Genomic DNA, 17,803 nt, shown 5'->3' on the forward strand with positions numbered 1-17,803 from the left:
TTGGAATCTTGTTTGTTTGTTTGTTTGCTGCAAGCCTAGCATTGTAAATTAGACCTCGTAACATGACTGAATTCTGGTCTGGTTTGTTGACCTGCATATGGGAACAGTGCATACCCAGCAGGAGTATACATACATACATTCTCTTAAATGGTATGAAGTGATGTCATTCCCAGTTATGGGAATAACTGAGATAGATGAACGGCTCATGTGGATATAATACATACAGTCAGCAAGATATTAAAGTGGATGGTAGTACCGAGTTTTGCAATGACATTCATTGCAGTTTAAGTCAGTATTCTAGAAAGCTTCCTAATGAAAAATCACCGTCATCATTTAACATTAAGCTTTTCTTTACGTATAGTTTTCCTTGGCTCCACATAGATCTACATTTGTCTCAACAAATCAGCATTGTCTGCTTAATCCTCACGTTCTTGTGTTGCTTCTTTCACTCCAACAGACATCTCAGCCAAGCCCTGGTGGTCAGTCTACATGCAGCAGCGAACAGTCCCCCATCAGCAACTATTCCAACAATGGGATCGAGCTTACTCTGACTGGTGGTGGTAGTGTAGGAGACCTCAGTGTCATCGATGAAACCCCAATCATGGACTCTACCATTTCCACAGCCACCACAGCACTTGGCTTACAGGCCAGGAGGAATATGACAGGGACCAAATGGATGGAGCAAGTGAAATTAGAAAGGTTGAAACAAGTTAATGGAATGCTTCCAAGACTGAATCCCGTTCCACCTTCCAAAGCCCCGACCTTGCCGCCTCTCACAGGAAATGGTAAGATCTGTGGAATGGAAGCCATGTCTCTTTTTGTCCTTAAATTCCTTGGTTGCAATACTTGCCCCAGGATTGCAGCACTGGGGAAAGACTAGCACAGCTAATGGAATTCATCACATGTGAGAATCATCCATAAACCGACCACTTTTGTTTATCCCCTCATTGCAAGCCTTATTACTCACCTTGAGGGAAGACTGATAGTCTTGTGTTTTACAGCAGGGGAGACCAGCAGGATAGTAAACTTACTGTGGTTGAAATACTCCCTGCAGGAAAAGGTTTGGACCCAAGATCAGTTTATTTTTTAGGCAAGGCAGATGAATGAAATATCTAGCAGTTGATTGTGTGGAATTCTTTCAGATGAGACATTGCATTGATACATTGAGCTTCCTTTAAATAAACTGCTTCCATGAATGCAGTTAATTTATTTATAGATACCACTGGTACAAAATGTAGATATTTATGAATGGGAGCAAGAAGAGATTTAACCCCAAGGATCAATATCTGTTTTGTATGAGATGGTGCTTATCTCTTGGTTGCCAAAACACGTCCTTGCTGTCTGTACATTGCCTACAGCATACCTGTAGGTTTATGCACTCCACCCAGCAGTGACTGCCCAGGATTTCTGAAACACATTCAGTCAGAAGAAACTATGTAAAATTAAGAAGTGTATTCTGTTTACTTAAAAACAAAACAAAACAAGGGAACCAGCAAAGATGTTTTGCAGTTGTTAGGAGTTATTTCAAGAAGTCTTAGAAATGACCTTGAATAGCCTCCAATTTGTGCATTTTGCCATTTCCACGCAAATGCCTGTTCAATTATATTTTGCCTATAAAAAGCTTTCTTATGACTGTGTCCTTCTGGCACATCAGTAAGCATAGCTGCACTGCAGGCTAGGGGACTACAGCGGCTGATGACAGTTTGTGGCTACAGCCTATAAATTTTGTGCTGGGATTCACACTGAAATTTTACCATTGAGTCTCTGAATTAGCTTTTAACCTAGGGACACAGTTTTTGTCCCTACTTATTTCAATAAAGAGTGCTGCTGTGATTAGTTATGACGATGTAGGCATTCCCTCTCTGCTTTCTTTACTTCGTGTTTTTTGGCTTTTTTTGTACTAGTTTCTGGTAATACATGTTTGTTTATCTGTGAATTTTACCTCCAGGTACCCAGTCAAACAGCAGCTGCAGTGTAGGAGGATCCATGACTATTCTGCCGAACAGGAACGAACTTTCAAGTACGGACATCACTGTGTTGAACATGCTAAACAGGAGGGACAGCAATACGAGCACAATCAGTTCAGCCTACTTGAGCAGCCGCAGGTCTTCTGGAATCTCACCTTGCTTCTCCAGCCGGAGGTCCAGTGATGCCTCTCAGGCTGAGGGAAGACCACAAAATGTGAGCGTTGCGGACTCCTATGACCCCATTTCAACAGATGCCTCTCGACGCTCCAGTGAAGCAAGCCAATGTGATGACCTGCCAAGTCTTCTCAGCCTCACCCCAGCCCAGCAATACAGGCTGAAAGCTAAATATGCAGCAGCTACTGGTGGACCCCCACCAACTCCACTGCCTAATATGGAGAGGATGAGCCTCAAAACAAGGATGGCACTCTTGGGTGACTGCAGGGAGTCTGGAGTATCTCCACTGCCTCCAGTGAATGCCCCTCGAAGATGTAGTGATGGTGGGGCAAATGGTTACAGCAGGAGGCATCTTCTATCTCATGATGCTCTAGGAAATGGGACAAGGAGAGCCAGCGATCCGGTAAGAATGGTCTCCGATAACCTCTCTGTTCCTAGAGTCCAACATTTCAACAGTCTTAATAGCTTTAACTCTCCTGCTTTGCCTCCATCCATGGAAAAGCGCAACCTTGTCCTTCAGAACTACACCCGTTCTGAGGGTGGTGTTTTCCGTGGCTTCAGTTCCCCCTGTCCTCCAAGCATCAGCGAGAATGTCACCCTGGAGGCTGCTACGATGGAAGCAGGTGGCAGTTTGAATGATGAGGATCTCCTGCCAGATGATGTGGTTCAGTATCTGAATTCCCAGAACCAGAGCATGTGCGACCACTTGTTGAACAATGTCCTAGACAGCAACAAAATGCATCACAGTGTGGTTTTAGGAAGCAACAACCCTAGCAGCTTCGACCGAGCCCCTCCAGCAAGCAGTCAGCCTGCAGGCTCAGAGGCGAGCAAGAGTGACTTACCCATTCAGTGGAATGAAGTAAGCTCAGGAAGTTCTGACTTATCTCCTACAAAACTGAAATGTAGTCAGCGCTCAGCAGTGCAGCAGGCTAGAGCCTTTGGACTGTATAACAACATGATGGTTCAGCAGCAGAACTTGCAGAGAAGCAGTGTGTCCCAGCAAAATGGCTATCAGAACCTGATGGAAAACAATGGTTCCTACAGTTTGCAGCAGAACACAGTCCTTGGCAGCGGAGCCAGTAGTTCTTTCAGCGTGCAGCCCAATAAGCCCTACGGTGAAAGCATCAGCAGGCAACCAATGATTTCTGGGGCAATGGACAATTCCTGTGGCATGACAGTTCAAGGGCAGAAGCTAAGAAGCAGCAATATACCAGTGAGTGGGAACCAGCAAAATTTTGGTCATCCCATTGCATCCAGTGATCAGGCCACCAGTATGGCAAATGGGATGCAGAACAGGAATATGATGGAACAGGAATATTTGCAAAACCAACTGGTTGGAGATGGCATTCATTACCAGGGAGTCAATCAGTCTGGTCCAATGATGCTAGGACAGGTTAGTCCTACCTCACAAAGCAGCCTCTACCAAGGGCCACAGAGTTGTCCAGTGGTCTCTCATACCGTTGGTAACCAGTCTTCAGGTTTGTCAGTGGCCAAGAATTACCAGCCATGTGCTAATTACAGTGGCAACAGACGGCAAAATGCGTTGAGGAACAACCTGGCACAACAGCAAGGACATGTAAGTGATGGCAACCAGACGTACAGGGTAAACACCATTAAGATGGAGATGCAAGGTCAATCACAGCAGTTCTGCTCTAATATGCAGAATTACTCTGGTCAGTTATATGACCAAACCACGGGCTTTAGCCACCAAGCTATGAAAACAGGTTCTTCTTTCTTTGTTTCGGAAGCTAACTGCCTGCTGCAGGAGACTGCTACTGCAAACTCCTCTGAGCTTCTTTCCCCGGGGGCTAACCAAGTATCAAGCACAGTTGACAGCCTTGACAGCAACAGCCTAGAGGGTGTGCAGATTGATTTTGATGCTATCATAGATGATGGAGACCATGTCAGCTTAATTTCAGGAGCCCTGAGCCCAAGCATCATTCAGAATCTCTCCCGCAATTCCTCACGCCTCACCACTCCCCGAGCGTCTCTTACATTCCCAGCTATGCCTGTAAGCACAACCAACATGGCGATTGGGGACATGAGTTCTTTGTTGACCTCACTTGCAGAAGAAAGCAAGTTTCTTGCTGTTATGCAATAGACATGGGAAAAAAAAAAAAAAAAAAGCCCGCTTAGGAGATAACAGATGAAAAAAAGACTCATATTTTTTAGTTGTGTATGTATTTTAGCAATCTCATCTCACCTAAATGGGATGTGTTTCAAGTATATTCCTTTTATGGAATAAGAACTCTGAAAACCCTAAAGTGTTCTAGGGAGAAACTGTCTTCCATTTCAGTTTTGAATCAGTATTGCTACACCCATTCCCTCACCTCTCACTTGCCTCTCTCTCTCTTCCTCCCTTTTTGAATGTCTGTATGCTTCTTTTTTCTTTTTTTTTAATTGTAAACCAATGTAAACGTGTGAAGTGCATGTTTTTGTTTTGTTTGTTTTTTTGAAAGAAAGTTCTGATGAAACAGCTTAATTTTCTGTTAGTCAAAAGAAACTTTGTAAAACAATTATTTCCCTACACATAAAGGCACAAAATAACCATGCAGGATGTAAAGCAAACATACAGTGAGCAAATCCTCTCTGGATGCATTGAATACATCACCCTGAGGTGGACAACCAGTTTAGGAATGCACTGCCACGGTACCCCTAAGCTATAGTTCCAGTCTTAAGAGCACAAGAAATATGAGGTTCAAGCAAGTAAGAAATACAAGCCCAACAGCCCCTTGATTCCTAGCAAATGTTTAAGATTTTGGTAAACACAGAGATAATGTCACTGCCTTGCATAAGGATACAGAGATTGTATTGTGCGTGTGTTTCAGAGGAGACAGAGGACAAGAAAGCTTTTCTTAGTATAGCTCTTGTTTTATTTGCAGTATTTAGTATTCTGTTTTTCAGCTTTTTTATTTGAATGACTGGATAGTGAAATTATATGAATGTTTGGTGATTTGGACAGTCTGTAATCCTTTCTTTGGGTACCACACTGATGGAGAGACGGAGAGATGATCAGGCTCTTGTAATGGATTATTTCATACAGTGAAATAATGAAACGCCAGTATTCCAGGCTGGGAAGTCTTTTTTTTTTTCTTCTTCTTCTTCTTTTTTCTTACAGTAACTATTCCTTTGCCAGAAGAATTGTCCTGCACATTCCTTCTAACACGTACAGCTTTGTTAGATGGATTGTATATTTTACAGTAAGTAAATGCCTGTTGACATACCACATGGTTACAAATCCAAAAACAACGTGGTCTTGGCATGTTAAACCCGTAGCAAACAGACTAGCCAAGTAAATTAAAGTGATTACAAGCAACCCAATAGTCCTAAATGTTTTTCTAGTGTATCCAAGCTTTACAAAATTGAAAGATTGAAGCTGTCATTTAAAGCAGCAAAGAAACAACCTGAACAGCAGGTTGGTCTGGTAGCCTATCAAAATGTAAAAATACTAACCCAGTCACTCTAAACTTGGTGACAGCAGTGTGCATTTCAGCTTGAGGCAGATCAGTGAGTCAATGCTCATTCACACCAGCAAAAATTGGACCCATCACACTGTGAGCATGAAGTAACTCCCTGGTAGAGGTGGATGGATTTTTCTCCATAACAGCCAGCTCTTGTAGTGGATTTCTGACTGTCTTGTGCACCCACACACACTGTGCTCCTGGATAAGCAATTGGGCAGAACATTAAAAAGAGCAAGGCTTAAGTTCATGCATTCATAGAAGCTACACACAAGTGCAGCTCTTACAGTCATCTTTATCAACTCCTGATATTAAAATGCTGTTAACGGGATGTCAGTGGTGCTGACACTTACAGTCATGGGTCTGATGCCTGTTGGGAACTAACTCATGTAGACGTTAATGAAGAGAGGTGATTTGGTCCATTTTGGACTACAAATACATTTTAGCCAAGTCAGAATTCAGAGGAGCACTAGAAGGTGATAGCTAAAGCTCAGAATGCCATAGCACTCTTTGTTTTTTTACTGCAGAAAAGGGTGAAATACCAGCTTGTTCAGGGCATAGCATTTGAGGAGTGTGAGGGAATACAGCCTAAGTGGAGCTCTCTGATAACATCAATCTGTTATCAGCTGTTACAAGCAGGTGAAGAAGCTGTAAATCTGAAAGAAAACACATGAATCCTTTGCTGAGGCTGTATTTGGGCTTATCACGTAACATATTAAATGTGAGCTGTCAGGGATCAAGACAGATGTAAATAAAAAGATTTCCTCAATATCCTACAACTTTTATCATTGTCCTGCTCCTGTCTTTAGCAAGCATTTCTTCTCTTGTCTGCACTGTGCACGTCTACTCCCTCCCTTTGTGCTCTTTGCCCATTGCTGGTTCCCTTCCTGACCTTCCTGCCCATCATCAGCTCTGACAGCCCTTCTGTAGTGGTCTTCAGCCTTCAGAGGGAGCTGTGTAGAGCTGGTCAAGGCAGTTAGCTGGTTTGGATTGAGGGATGCTTCTACTGCTACACTTCACCTTGCAGTGCAATTGTAATGATAGCTCATGTCCCTACTGAGAAGGAGCATTAGGAAAGGCTTTGCTCTCATCACCTGGAATTACTTCAAATGGTTCATGGTACCTAGTGGCTGGCTGTTCAATAAGCCATCAATTACATGTTTCTAAACAGTTTCAACCGGGAGACTTATGACTAGCAGGGGAAGAAGTGGCTGAGGAGAGGAGCTTTTTATTATTATGGAGTGAATACAATTTAAAAAAAAGATACTTTTTAACTCAGTTTTCCAGTTTATAATTGTATTTGCTTGTTCAGTTGAAGCTGGGAAAGATGTGGTTCATCAGAGCTTAGGAGAATCCATTCACATTGCTTAAGACTGAAAAAGGGACTGAGTATCTGATTTGCCTTCTTTCCTGCACTTGACAAACCTTTGTCACTCACTTAGTCCTGTTTCAGGCCAACAGTTTGTCTTGGCCTAAACCACGTGTTACAGAAAGTCATCTAGTTTTGATTTGGGGATGACAAAGAAACAGAGACTCCACGACATCCTTGGAGAGTTTGTTCAAATGGTTTATCATTTTCATGATTGAAGCATACGTGCCTCTCTTCTTACATAAACATATCACTTCTCAGCTTTTGCTATCCTCTCATACTTTTCTTTTTGATGCTACAGAACCTGATTTGTTGATGTCCGTGAAGGTGCATCATAACCCAGCTATCTTCTTTCTTGGTTGTGTTTTGATGAGGCAGAGTGGGCTCTTAGAACATAGCACTCTAAGGCTGGACACTAGCATTAAGTTGGCAACCACCTTCTGGATGTGTGATAGTCTGGGGAAGATCCCACCAAGTGGGGTTTTGTGGTCACTCACAAGTTTACTAGCACCCTCCTTGTCTTCCAGTCGCAGAGCTGAAGCTTGATTTTGTGTGTTTGATGCAATTGGCGGTTGGAAGCACACCACTCACCCTGCAGTACTACTAGAAAATGCAGGAGTTTTTGTGATTTTCTCCTGTTTTTTTCAAGTGGTCACAGCCTGACTCTAAATCACCCTTTCTAATGGCTCTTCTGGAGGATCTTCCAGATCGATCACTACTGGCCTTGGGCACATCTGCCTTGCTCACATTTTTACAGACTTTTTTACTTCCCACAAATCTGGAATCTCCTGTGAGAGTTCATCCATGAGGTTGACTGGGTGGGTGAAAGGTATTTTTGCAGACAAGTCAGTGGGCTTCCAGCAGGGGAGTTGCTGATAATACGATGGCCTGTTATGTCCAACAGCAGATAATCTTATTCTGTCCTTGGAGAATGGTCCGAGATGATACGTGCATTGAGACCCTGGCTTGCTTGATTGCTTCCATCATTTCCTCCTTCCCCTCCCTCTCTCTTGATGACGTAGCAGGTTAGCTCTCCCACACATGTTGCACAGTGGCTTGTCCTTCACAGTTTATATTCTCGCAATGTATGTGCCTTATTTTGTGTTATTCTTTAACAGAGAGGGACCAAGATATGTTGGCAGATCTTCACAATGAGGCTGTATTCGCCATTCAGCTGATAGCACATGCCACTGTTAGTAGTGTCTGAAGTGTCTTGTAAACCTCTGATATTCACGTGTTATTGTCCTTGGATTGATAGAATGTCTCCTACTGAAAAGTTACTGTTGTCAGTCCTGCAGATGTGTAAGATAAAAATGTGTTCATTTTTTTTTTTAATTTTTTTTTAGTTTTTTTTTTTTTAATAAAGCTTGTAATCCTTTTTTTCTTTCTTTTTTTTTTTTTTCTTTTTTAATAGTGTAAATACATTTACGTACAGTAGGAATAGTGTTTGGCTGTAACAGGCCTTAGTGGTCTTAATTTGATAAACCTGCAGTTATGATCTGATATTTCTCGAGCCTTAGGTTGATCTGAAGGGTCTGTAGCACCGTGTACATATAAACTGTACTTCTGCTTTCAGAACCACTTAGCTCTTTTGTAACAAAGAAAAAAATGTTTCTTACAATGTCAATAAAAACACAAAAGCCTTTGTACTTAAGTTCTTAGCTTTCAGCTTTTAAAATATCTCCGTGGGGGAGGGAGTTTTTTGTTGTGGTTTTTTTTTTTTTTTTTAATTTTGCTGGGCAGATTATTTGCAATCAGCATGGATCAGTTCCACTCAAGTCCACTCACTTTTCTGTTTGTGCTTACCAGCTGATTGCTTCATTTCATTCACATTTTAAATATTGACGGGGAGTCAAGACCTTCTCTTTAAAGAAATACTTTGGGGACAGAGGGGGGGAATCAGGGGATGCTGGATGGAGGATTGCATGAAACTCTGCTGTCAGAAAGATAAAATTTTGAAAGGAGGGGAGGAACCAATGTGATTAACCTCCAGCCATGGGCATTTTGGAGGTCAAAGCCAAGTTTTGTTAAGACTCCATCCTGCTATATAGAGGCTGCTTTTTCTTACCTCATCTACCAAACATCTCTGCCAAAGGTTTGGCCACCTAGGAAGAAGCACGGGACTGGGGGAGTCTGGCTGGGTTAGTCTGTATATGGTCACTCTGGTGGATCATTGGGTGGCCTTCAAAATACTTCAATGCAGTGTTCTTCAAAGCAAAGATCTTGGGCTGATTTAATGAGTGTTCCTGTTAAGTATAGCAGTCGTGTGGGCTTGTATGTAGTGTGCATCCAGAGCAAGCGATGTCAAGTTGATGCAAACACTATAGGAGTTGTAGGGCTGCTTCATTGTAAGGTGATCAAGACAATCTCATTACAAGACTTCTGTTTCAATTGCTTTTATCTCTGCAAGACCCAGACCACTCTGCTAGTGCTCAGCATCTGCCTTACACCTATCTCAATCAAAATTGCTTAGTAATTTCCAAGGCCTTGGTTGAAAAGGCCTTTCCATGGCATATTTTTTTTCTTCTTCTCTAGCTGTTATTAAGTTTCTGACATCAAGTTTGAAGAGCTTTAAGAGTTTAAAGTTTGGGCAGGAAGGAGAGGTGTTGCCTGACCAGGTGAAAAGAGAGTGAGGCAGGAGGAGCAGCCTTGGAGCAGTTCGTAGTGCAAAGGAGGGCAGGACTGGGGTTTGATAGCAGCCACTCTGCCTCCTCTCACATGCTGCCAGCCAAAATCTGCCCAGCTCCAGGAATGGCTCAAGGCTTGGGGTCTTTCTCCAGTACGGTGTCCTGATGAGCACTGGTTACACCCAGTTACTCAGCAAGCCACCATTCCCCTCCACCATCCCTCTGCATCCTGTCCTGCTGTGGCCAAAGAAGGCACGCCTCGGGCACGGACGTGATGGAGCAGCAGAAAGCTCTGTGACATCTGGAATGCTAAAGCAGTAAAGGCTTGCCCATGTGTGTGCAGGAGGAGCTGTGACTTGAGATGGCCACAGCTCAGCATTGTGCCCAGTCCTCAGTAAACCAAGAAACAGCAGGACAGTCTTAGTTTGTAACATCCAAACTGTGGATGCTGTTGACCTTCAGCGAGTTTGTGTGTCGGTGCCAAAGCTGTGAATTATTTAATTGAATTTATTAAATGGTTTCTTACTTCAGAGGGGTGTGTACTCTGGAGAACTGCTGTGTTAAACATCCTGAATAGATAATGTGAAGTTAACACACCCAAACACCGAACACAAGGGCAACAAAAAAATCACTAATAACATTAACGCAGAGCTGAGACCTGCCAGGGTCATGGACAGAGAAGGGAGGAAGACACAGGAGGAGCCGAAGGTGCTGCTGAGGTCACCAGGATGGCTGTAAGCTATGGCACCGCAGGGCGAGCCAGTGTCATTTTTTCATTTCTCAATGTTTGTGGGCTTGACTGTGCAATCTTCATACAGTTTTTTCAAGGGGGGATAATGGGAAGGAGACTGCTTGTTCTCTGCATGCTGAAACATGAGCTATTTGTGTGAGGAACATAGTTTTGTTACATGATTAGTGGAATGGGAGCCCCTAGGCACCACTTCCCAGTACAAACAACCAATAATAATAACTCATGCTAAAGTCGTCTCCTATTTAACAACCTGGGCCTCTTTCCATCCAAGGAAGCACATAATCCATTTGTGTTTCCACTGCTCTTATTCCCACTGCCTTTGCCCATTTTCCCTCTCTGATTTCAGACTGGCCCAGTGGTTGTCCCAGGTAAAAAAAGGAGCAGATTTGGGCCAGAGAGAGGGAAGAAATGGCATTTAATGGGAGTGCTTGCACCTGGTGTCTACCTGCACGTGTGCTCCCACATTGACCCCCTGCCAGACTCCTTGCGTGGGGTACAGCACCATGGCTGCGACAATGTCCCATGGCACAGTTGGAGCAAGGTGGGCAGATGAGATGAGAATGACCTGGAAACAGGATTTGCAACCAGGGGCTGGCTGAACCGCTGCAGCCTTGCCAGCAGCACTAGGACAGCTGTCAGGTCTGCAGGGCTGTCTCTAAGCCACCCTGCTCTATGGAAATATATTGCTAATGTTCCCATGAGCAGAGCAAGACAGACAAGACAAGTAACTTGGACAGCAACGTGAAAGAGCAGCAAAAATCTGGAAGGCAGAGTGAGAAAGAACAAAAAACAAGAGGGTGGAAAGCTCTGTAGTGATAGAAGAGAGCCCCAGATGAATATGAGCTGAGAAAAGGCTTGAGATAGAAATACCAGTGCTAATTAGACAGGCAGAATGATCCCACTGCTGCTGTGCTTCAGCATGCTCCACCACCCCCAGCCCAGTGCCACTGGCCCTGTGGTGAAGATGGGGAGCAGGAGTGAGGAGCTACAGTGCCTGGCTGCATGGATTGGACCATGGGAGGTGTGTGTGCCTCCCCATCCCACTTGTTACTCCTGCTGCAGGAAAGCACCCTGTTTCTGCACCATGGGTGGCCAGTCTTAGCCCAGTCCTCCTGAACCACAGATAAAAAGTCCATGTGCTCATCTTGCCTTCAGACAGTTTTTCTCGAAGATTTACCACGCACCCCACAGTGCCTCAGGGTCAAGGCAACGTTTTGGCCAATTCTTAATCCACCTAAAGGGCTGCTGCTGGAAAAGGGAGATATGTCTCATTCTTGGCAGTGCTTCGGTCTCCACTGACCCATTCCTCATCGCTCTCTGTTAACCTCCTTCCAGTTTGGCTGCAAGAACCCAAAAAGGTGCGGCTGCACCTCCCAGGTGTGCTTGCCTGAGCTGGAAGCCATTCAGTGGTAGTGATTGCAGTGGGCTCAATTCTCTGACTTCTAATGTTCCTCTGCAGCGTGGCCTGGCTGCAGGCTACTGGCTGCCCAGCACCGGTGCATGGCTACTTATGCTTCCCTGCATCCTTTCCCTGCCTCGGATTTCATTCCCTTCTCAAAACTGGCTTGGGGGCACAGAGGAAAAAAAACCAAACACAACAAAAACATTTTGTGTTGTTTTTTCCTCTCCTCGGGTACTCCCCTGGAGATTGCTGCTGTTTTCTCCAAATTACAGAAGCAGTTGAAGTGCTTGAAGCCCTGCAAAACTGAGCCACAAAATTAGGAGGCAATGCCTTTTTCAGCTCTGTGGGGTGCAGTCTTGAACCAGCATAGAACTTCTTGCTTACCTTCGTGTTCTGAAGCAGCTTGGGTTTCAACCAGCTCCTCACCCGAGCTCGGCTTGCCTTGGGAGAGTGCCCGGTTCCAATTCAGCTGCAGCATCAGTGGAGAAAGAGAGGGCTCTGCACTGGCTGGAAAAATGCTTCAGGGAATCCTCCTCTGCCTGTTGCTACACCTCAAACCAGAGAGCATCAGAAACCTGAACGCTGGTCTCAGTGTGCCCTAAAAAGTGGCATTTTTTAAGTACTGCTTCCACTGCAGTGTCTTTGCTCATCATGAGTACTTTGTCAAAGCCTTCTTGCTGGTAAACGCTAGGCCACTGCAGACAAAACATAGGATTTAACAGAGACAATAAAGAAAAAGACTGCCAAAACACTCAGTGAATAGGGGAGCAGTCCCATTTTGAGGCAAACAAATGGCAAAACTAAACCCTGCCAGGGAAAGCATGGAGTGTTTCATCCCCACACCCCAGCCCCAAGAGCAGTGCCACGTTTCACTCAGTTCCACACACGTGCTTTCATCACATGCAGCTTTCCTGCTGGATTTAACTCTGTTCCAGCATTTCTCACTTGTCCTCATGGGCTTGGCAGGACTCTCTCTCCCCTCCATGATGCCTGATGTTGCCTCAGCCCCCATCACCTGGACACTTCTCTCTGACGGTGCCATAGCATTAAATGTGCATATATCTTGGTCCCTGCTGCTGCTCATCTGCTCTCACTACCAGAGGTTGGTCCAGCTCCTATCCAAACTCCTTATCCTGATGACACTGACAAATGCAGCAGGAAATCCCATCCCTGAGGCCAAGGTGCTGCTGGCAGTTCAGTGCTGCAATGTGGTAGGAATCCCATCTCACTGTGTGGTGCCATGCTGGCTGCTGACCACTGCCACCCACTGCCCTGCTCCTCCCTGATGGAATGGCTCCAGAGCACTGACCCTTGGCCAAGAAGTGAGGGCCCTGACTGACCAGGTGGGGCAGTAATGTCAGTTACGGTTTCATCTCCAGCCCCTAAAGTCTATCACCCAACAAGACTTCAGCCATGTTGTTCATGGGGGAGAGACCTCTCCGGTCACCACCACTGCTTTCTTTTAGATGCCCAAACACCAGGCAGTGAAATCCCTGCTTCAGAGAAGCATTGGGCAGGGAGATCTGAGAGTCTGACGGGGGACGTGAGCATCACTTACCAGAGGAGAAGCCCTGATGGCAGAAATGCCCACAGCAGGGTTTGCAGCTCCACGCTTGGCCTCGTGTCGCTGCCCTCAGGGGCAAGCTGCCAGCCACAGCTAACCTAGCCTGTGACACCTGACAGGCTGCAGCCTGCATGGAGCTTCCATGGTCAGCCATTGTGCTGGCATGGCCAGCAGCTGCTATTATTAGCTGGCATATGAATCACCCGCATGAAATGATTTAGCAGCTCAGCCTGATCTAGGTTGGCTGCTTATTGTAAGAGCCTCATTCGCAGCCCTGGTTAGAGCTGAATGTGGAGAGGACGTGGGGGGACCTTCTGGGAGAAATCTTCTGCCCAAAGCTCGCTCAGCTGCTCTCAGCTGAGTGGCAGATGCCAAGGATGGCTCCTGCGGCCTCAGCGCCTGGCCAGGGGGTCCTGTGTCAATAGGTCACAAAGGAAAACACTGGATCTAGTGCCCACAGGATATGTGGGACCCCAGGACTGGGATTCTTGATATGTTTCTGGGATCTTGCTGGGTGCAGAGCAACAGGAGAGAGCTGGGAACACATCAGCTTTTTCTAGAGGGGAAAATACAAGCACCCTTTGAATCCTGCTTTGTCTCACTTCAGCCTGGAACTGCAAAAAGGCAGACAGTTGGCAACACCACTAGCAGGAGCAGCAGCTGCTGAAGTTCTCAGTTGCTCTTGTCTCGATGGATTTCACCCACGATGCTCCCACTGTGCCTCCTGCAGGTGAGAGAGCTGGGTATCTGGGTCCACTCCTATGATTGTGAATCAAATGCATCAACAATAAAGTTCAAGCCAAAATTCTGCTGTGATCTTTCCTTCAACCTGTGCTTTCCCTATTATAATGAAAATAACTCACTATGTCATCTTTTCATGGGATATGAAATATGACTTTCTGAGCACTGCAAGCTCACACTAAGGAGCATTATGAAGAGCAGTGGAGTACACACCATTTTTTATAGCATAACAAAGAAGCCTTTATTTAATAATGAACTATTACAGTTCAGTACAAAGATTTGCTTTGTTCGGTGACTAGAAATTGTTTGCAGATTTTTCTAGCCACTGGGAGTTGACAGTTCACTTAGGAGATCAGTTCTTAAAGCAAGACTGCATACATGCCTTCTTGACTCCGCATGCCGCGGGCCTGGCTCTCCCTTTCAGATCAGTGGAACACTGGTGCGCTTCTCTGTAGAGGACGCAGAGGCACGTTGTTCTCTGCTTTCATTCCCTTCAAGAAAGTTTCCAACTTCTCGGCTCAGAAATAACACAGCACAGAGCAAAGAGCTATCCTGATACCAGCCCTTGGGCAGGCTGAAGGATGCAGAGCCCCATTTCTGCCTAGCAAAAGGCCCAGAGTCAAATTGTTTCTCACTGTGCTGCTGAGGCTGAGAAATCAGAGTCTGTAGGCCCAGAAGAGGTTCTGAACTCCTACAGCAGTGTGAGGATCTCAGCTATTTCCAAAATACAGGCCATGCTTTTATACACCCACGTACATACATGCACTTTTTTTTTTTTTTGTCTTTTTGTTAGCAAACCAATTCACTTCCACTTCTCTGATGCTTCTGGGAGGTAAACTGAAGACCCTCATGGCACCAGCCCCTCTCTATCAGTCAGCTACCTACAACAGGGAGCTGGAAATTTGGCACATGGGCCTTCCACTAGTTTTGGAGCTACTGAGTGGAACAGTTTTCCGATCTGCAAAGCCTCCTCACTCCTCTGAGCCTGCTCTGAGCTGTGGGGTTCTGCTCCATACCTCACTCACAGTACTTCCAGCAAATGCAAGGACAACAGTGTTGGCGAATGGGCGAGTCGTGTCTTGGGACAGAGCAACATGGCCCCATGACATCATTTGGGTTTTTGTTTGTCTCTCAAGAGTGAGAAAGGAAAAGAAAAAAGCAGGGGTAGGAATCTGGCTTGAAGTAACTCCCTCTAACCATTTATTTACCTTAAGTGCATGCTTCATGCTTTTACTCATGGGTTACAGTCATGGGTGCACATAAGGTCTTGAGAGTCCTTAGCAGCAATCCCTCGACAGAGGAGCTGGGTCATTGCATGCTCACAGCATTTTTGCCTCATTGCTTTTCTCATCTGATAACAACATACAGTAACATCATTGGTGCTTCTGGCAGCTGCCACACTTCCTTTCCCCATACACCACAGATGGCGTGTGTAGTAGCATGGGAAATGCTCCTCTGTTTCAACACCAAGCTGGGTGTGAGGCAGGGGACAGTCGATGCACAGAGCTGAGCCACCAGGAGCTGCAGAGCAGGATGCAGGCATCCAGCATCCCACTGAAAGATGCCCAAGTGTCTGTGGCACTTGGACTTGCTTGAGACTTGTGGGTCCTCCACCAACAACAAACAGCTCTCACTGGGCCCTTTGGTTCCAAATCACTCAGCCTGGACACCAGGTAAAGGATGGTCTCCATCTAGCTTCACAGACCCACACGTGGCCTCTTTGTTGCAGCTCCTTTTTCAAACAAAGAAGAGAAATGGGCAAGATCCACCTGACCTGTCTTAGACACTGACCTAGGGAGATGAAGCACTTCCATGCCTGTGTTTCCATCTATTCTTCACAAGGAAGGGAGTCTGGCTTGAATAGCTTGGAACTAGGTTTAGTCAGATGAATCCCACCCAAAGAGACCGCAGCTGCTGGAGGAACATGAGCTTTCTCATAATCACTTCCCTTCCCTATAGTTTTGGGGCAGAGAGAACAGTCTGCTTGAACTGATGAGTCATTGAAGGATTCCTCGAAAATTGCATAAAATATGCTTGGAAGGATATGCGTCTGTTTGCATCAGGTCTCAACGCAGTTCAGAGGGATGTGGAGTCCCAGGCAATAGGGCAGGTGGAGGGCAAGCCAGTAGTGGTGCTACCACTCTGCTAGCAGACATCCTGAAAATGGCAAAAGCAATGATAGCAACAGAAGGAGCATCCAGGGCATCTCTTAGGTTCAGACCTCTACTAAGTTGGCCACATCCCAAGAGAAACAACTTCTACTCTGTCCCCTTTCCCCTGCCTTCCTCCTTTCCCTCTGCTTTCTTCGGTCATGTCCCTCCTGACTAGAAACTTTTGGGAGACTTATTTCCTTGCACCTGTTTCAGCTGTGATGTAACTGTGGTAATAACTCAACCACTGTTGGATGGAAGGTTACAGCTATTTCTTGGTTCCTGTATTTTTTTTATTATTACATTATGGTTATATTTAGAGATAGGCCTGAGTCAGAGGTGTATGAGAGGAGCTCTCTCACGGTTTGCGAAGGTCTGGAGATGGAGCCAGACCCCTTCATCTCAGCTAGCCTTCCTCTTGGTAGTGTGTGCCTCTAAAACCCAAGGTCCGTACTGGGGAAAGTTCAAACAGAAGTTGTAGTGCAAGCTCTGTAGTTCAGGTGGGTCTGTGACTGTAGTGGGACCAAGCAATGTGCAAAGACTTAAATTCCGCCATAGCATGTAATATCTTTCTGCAGTCCTTGTTGGGAAAGAAAGTCATTAAGTAAGGTTGGAAAGCCAGCTGCTGCCTTGCTTTCCAGAAGTAGTAACTGAGACTCTTGACACAGTGATCAAAGTCAATGGCAATAATGTAGGACTGTCTCAGGAGCATTGCCTGTGTGGCCTTGGCCTCTCTCCATATATTTTAGGATCCCATGTATTTTGGTCACAGATTAAAACACAATTTTCAACCTGTTATTCAGTGTGAGTAGATTCTTTATTCAAAGTGATGTTCTGACCTCCCAGCTCGCAGGGTTGAAGATGACCCTTCTACAATCAAGTGACAGGACCTCGTCCCCTTCACAGGGGATGGTAAATAACACCAGTATTGAGCTTGAAGTCTCCAACTGGGCTGAAGCAGCACAGACCTCCAAAAGCTTCACTGTTTAGCACCATGGGTGAAGATCAGGGGAGACCAATCCAGGGAGCCAGTTCATGCACTGTGCCTGATTTTGACAATGATTAAGGATGCTGACCCCTCTGCCCCCACCAGACTCAGCAAGTCATGGAGCTGGTTGAAGTCACAGGCAGGACTGCAGCCTGGTCCCAAGGAGAGAGATGTACCATACCAGATTCTGCCTTCCAAAGCATTTTTCCCCTAAGTTTCCAGTGAGAAGTCAGAAATACCCTACAACATGCTGCCACTTTTGCATGAGAGAAATCTTCATCCCTAACCCTTGAAGTTTCAGCACAGTCACTGTCTTAGCATGGAGCAATGAACAAATAGAAGATAATGCAGACTATTTTTATTTTTTTCTATCATAATGACAGAAAAGGGCAGAAATGAGAACTGGGAGACTTCTAGAAGATGACGATCCCATAAAACTTAAGTATGCCTGCTGGAGATTTCATCTCTGGAAGTGGGATCAAGAATTTCTGTGAAGGCAGCCCCTGACTTGCTCTGCCCTCTTCTGCCTGACCATCATTGCCAACTGTTAAGAAGTAGGGACTTATAGCTGAATCAGTGTAATTTCTGTGTCCCCACATCACAGTTCTGT

The 17,803-nt window shown here is 45.5% G+C and overlaps 1 protein-coding gene across 7 annotated transcripts in view; it reads left to right on the forward strand.

The window, feature by feature from the left end:
* Positions 1 to 8,607, forward strand: part of GLI3 (GLI family zinc finger 3) — a 205,279-nt gene extending 196,672 nt beyond the window's left edge. For all 7 annotated transcript variants that reach the window (XM_090142200.1, XM_031599386.2, XM_031599387.2 and 4 more), the window contains 2 exons: positions 458 to 785; positions 1,949 to 8,607. In XM_090142200.1, the coding sequence (XP_089998326.1) occupies positions 458 to 785; positions 1,949 to 4,242 (2,622 nt within the window). In that variant the 3' untranslated portion in view covers positions 4,243 to 8,607. The remainder of the gene's footprint in view (positions 1 to 457; positions 786 to 1,948) is intronic.
* The last annotated feature ends 9,196 nt before the right edge of the window (positions 8,608 to 17,803 follow it).

The sequence above is a fragment of the Phasianus colchicus genome, chromosome 6 (genome assembly GCF_987193195.1).
Source record: "Phasianus colchicus chromosome 6, bPhaCol1.hap1.1, whole genome shotgun sequence".
Classification (NCBI taxonomy): Eukaryota; Metazoa; Chordata; class Aves; order Galliformes; family Phasianidae; genus Phasianus; species Phasianus colchicus.